At 53.8% G+C, this 2,854-nt stretch overlaps 1 protein-coding gene across 1 annotated transcript; it reads left to right on the top strand.

Moving 5' to 3' along the window:
• The first annotated feature begins 932 nt into the window (after nt 1-932).
• LOC123075337 (CBL-interacting protein kinase 4-like) lies at nt 933-2,421 on the top strand. The gene has a single exon (XM_044497970.1). The coding sequence runs from the start codon at nt 1,019-1,021 to the stop codon at nt 2,315-2,317; it is 1,299 nt and encodes a 432-aa protein (XP_044353905.1). The 5' UTR covers nt 933-1,018; the 3' UTR covers nt 2,318-2,421.
• The last annotated feature ends 433 nt before the right edge of the window (nt 2,422-2,854 follow it).

Below are 2,854 nucleotides of genomic sequence, written 5' to 3' on the forward strand. Positions count from 1 at the left end.
CTCCACTTTGCTCAAAATTCACGCGGATGTCGTCTAGCCATCCCATTTCCCTGATTATCTCGCACGATCCAGTCGCAGCCAATTCTGCTCTCCCACACGACGACACCAGACCCCCTTCCCACGCGGCGGCGACTATCTTCCCCGAAGGCCGCGGCGACGGCGGCATACGCGACAGGACGGCGATGGCAGCAATCAGCAGACGTGCTCCATCCTCATTCCTCCTTCTTCCACCTCGACGTAGAAGTCTGGACCCCACTTTGTCCCTAGCAAAACGGTCCTACCTGGGTAGCGAAGGTAGACGTCAGGATGGTTACAACACTTGGGCGCCGAGGTGGACTGTGTGGCCGTCAAAGGTGGAGAGGAAGGCAAGGGAGAAGATGTGTGCAAGGGGATGACCACAAAATTAGAAGAGAAAACCTTTGATTCTTAAAAAGAAAAAGATAAGAGAGATAACCTTTTATTTGGGGGGAGGGTATTGTGCAAAAAGAAGCCGGTGCAGTCAACGCTGATGCAACACGGAAAGGACTATGGGGTGACACAGTTAGAAAACTTTTAGGACCCCAATATGCATTTTCATAGTATGAGGACTGGCCAGTAGCCTAGTGGCAAGGGTGTAGTGGCGCTTCCTTGCAGACTGGGGTTCGACTCCCGTCGAGAGCGAATTTCCGCGATCTCACCCGGGTGGGCTTCTTTTATAAAAATATGTCCTGGGTGCTAGATCCAATAGATCTCATTTTTTTAATAGTATGAGGACTAGCTTGACACCCTCCGAATAGTTTTAGGACTTGTGGTGTATTTTACTCTAGAATTAACCATGGTTAACAAAGCCATAAACCCTAGTCGTTATCTAAACAACTACACAGCCAGCCAACTCACTCAGCCATATAAAACCCAACACCGTCACCTAATGCTACTACACCCACAAACATACATTTGTTACTTCGTAGCAAACCTTGAGGTGTTCTTAGATTTCGAGCTAAGCTGCACGTACGTGCCCCTCTGCGTGTGGGCGTACGCCATGAACGGCACGAGCAAGAAGAGCAGGGGCACGCCGCTGCTGGGCAAGTACGAGCTCGGGCGTCTGCTCGGCCGCGGCACGTTCGCCAAGGTCTATCTCGCGCACACGGTTACCGGCGGCGAGCCGGTGGCGGTGAAGGTGATCGACAAGGCGGAGGTGATGGGCACGGAGGGCATGGCGCCTCGCGTGCTCCAGGAGGTGGAGGCCATGCGCCGGCTTCGCCACCCGGGAGTGCTCCGCCTCCACGAGGTGCTCGCCACTCGCGCCAGCATCTACCTCGTCATGGAGCTCGCCCCCCGCGGCGACCTTCAGTCCAGGCTCGCCGCTCTGCCAAGCCACCGGTTTTCGGAGAAGGCCGCGCGGCGCGTGTTCGTGCAGCTCACGGTGGCGCTCGCCCACTGCCACGCGCGCGGCGTGACGCACCGCGACCTGAAGCCGCAGAACCTCCTCCTCGACGGCGCCGGCAACCTCAAGGTCTCCGACTTCGGCCTCTCGGCGCTCCCAGACTCGTTCCGGGAGGACGGCCGCCTCCACACCGCCTGCGGCACGGCGGCCTACGCCGCGCCGGAGGTGCTCTGCAACAAGGCATACGACGGCGCCAAGGCCGACGCGTGGTCCTGCGGAGTCACGCTCTTCGTCCTCGTCGCCGGCCGCCTGCCCTTCGACGACGCTAATATCCCCGATATGTGCCGGAAGGCGTGCCGCCGGCAGTACGTGGTTCCGCCGTGGGTGTCCCCGCCAACGAGCCGACTGCTGCACCGCCTGCTCGACCCGAACCCGGAAACCCGCGTCGCCGTAGAGGCTCTGGCGGGGACGCACCCATGGTTCGTCAAGCGCTCCCTCAGCCTCGACTCTCACCTTGACGGCCTCCTCGACAGCCAGCCGGAGCGCGCGCTGGCGTTCCGGGCGCCGTCAGTGAACGCGTTCGACATCATATCCACGTCGCAGTGGCTCGATCTGTCCGGGATGTTCGGCGAGAGCAGGAGGAGCAAGGAGAAGCGGTTCGTGACGACGGCGTCGCCGGAGCAGACGCTGGAGCAGCTCGGCCGGGCGGGCAGGAAGCTCGGGTACGTGGTCGTGGTGGGGAAGAAAGGAAGGGAGTGCCAGCGCTGTCCTCTAGGGGGGCTGACGATATCGGTGGAGATTTCGGAGCTGGAGCCGCCGCTGATGCTCGTCGAGATGCGGCTGGAGATGGACGACGGAGAGGTTCGAGTGTTTAGCTGGGATCAGTTGAGGATAGAGCTAGGGGATGATGTAGTTAGGGCTTGGGATAGCTGTGAGGATTTGCAACAAGTTTAGTTTAATTTAGGAGAAGTTATTTGAAAGCTTAACTAGTTAACGGACGTATAAAAAAGTACTCTAATATATCAAATATATATGTGAATATCTAGCTTGTTTATTTATTTTCTTGATTTCTGTTTTGGATATTACAACGTACATATACACCTTTTTGGGCAACCATCTGAATTCATTGACTAAGTAAAGATAGTAGGACCTACGAAATTAAGAAACTGAAACGAAGTTCTACTCCCTCCTATCCAAAATATTTAAAGTTCAAGGTTTGTCCTAAGTCTAACTTCTTTAAGTTTGACCAAGTTTGTAGAGAAGTATATCAAAATCTATAACATCGAATTAGCTTCATTAGATTCACCAGAAGATATATTTTAATGTAATATATATAGGGAAAATGCATCCTACTACCGGCACTCATTTCTCATATACTACCATGTGGTAGTATATACTCTACTTTATTATTTTTAGTATGTTCATATACTATATCTAAGATATTTTAAAGTGAGTTTTATGAAAAAAGTGCAAGTGAACCCATAGTTTTGT

This window comes from Triticum aestivum, chromosome 3D, assembly GCF_018294505.1.
Source record: "Triticum aestivum cultivar Chinese Spring chromosome 3D, IWGSC CS RefSeq v2.1, whole genome shotgun sequence".
Lineage (NCBI taxonomy): Eukaryota > Viridiplantae > Streptophyta > Magnoliopsida > Poales > Poaceae > Triticum > Triticum aestivum.

Excerpts from the sequence above, each read along its gene's own strand:
- LOC123075337 (XM_044497970.1), top strand. The coding sequence starts at position 1,019 with ATGAACGGCACGAGCAAGAAGAGCAGGGGCACGCCGCTGCTGGGCAAG.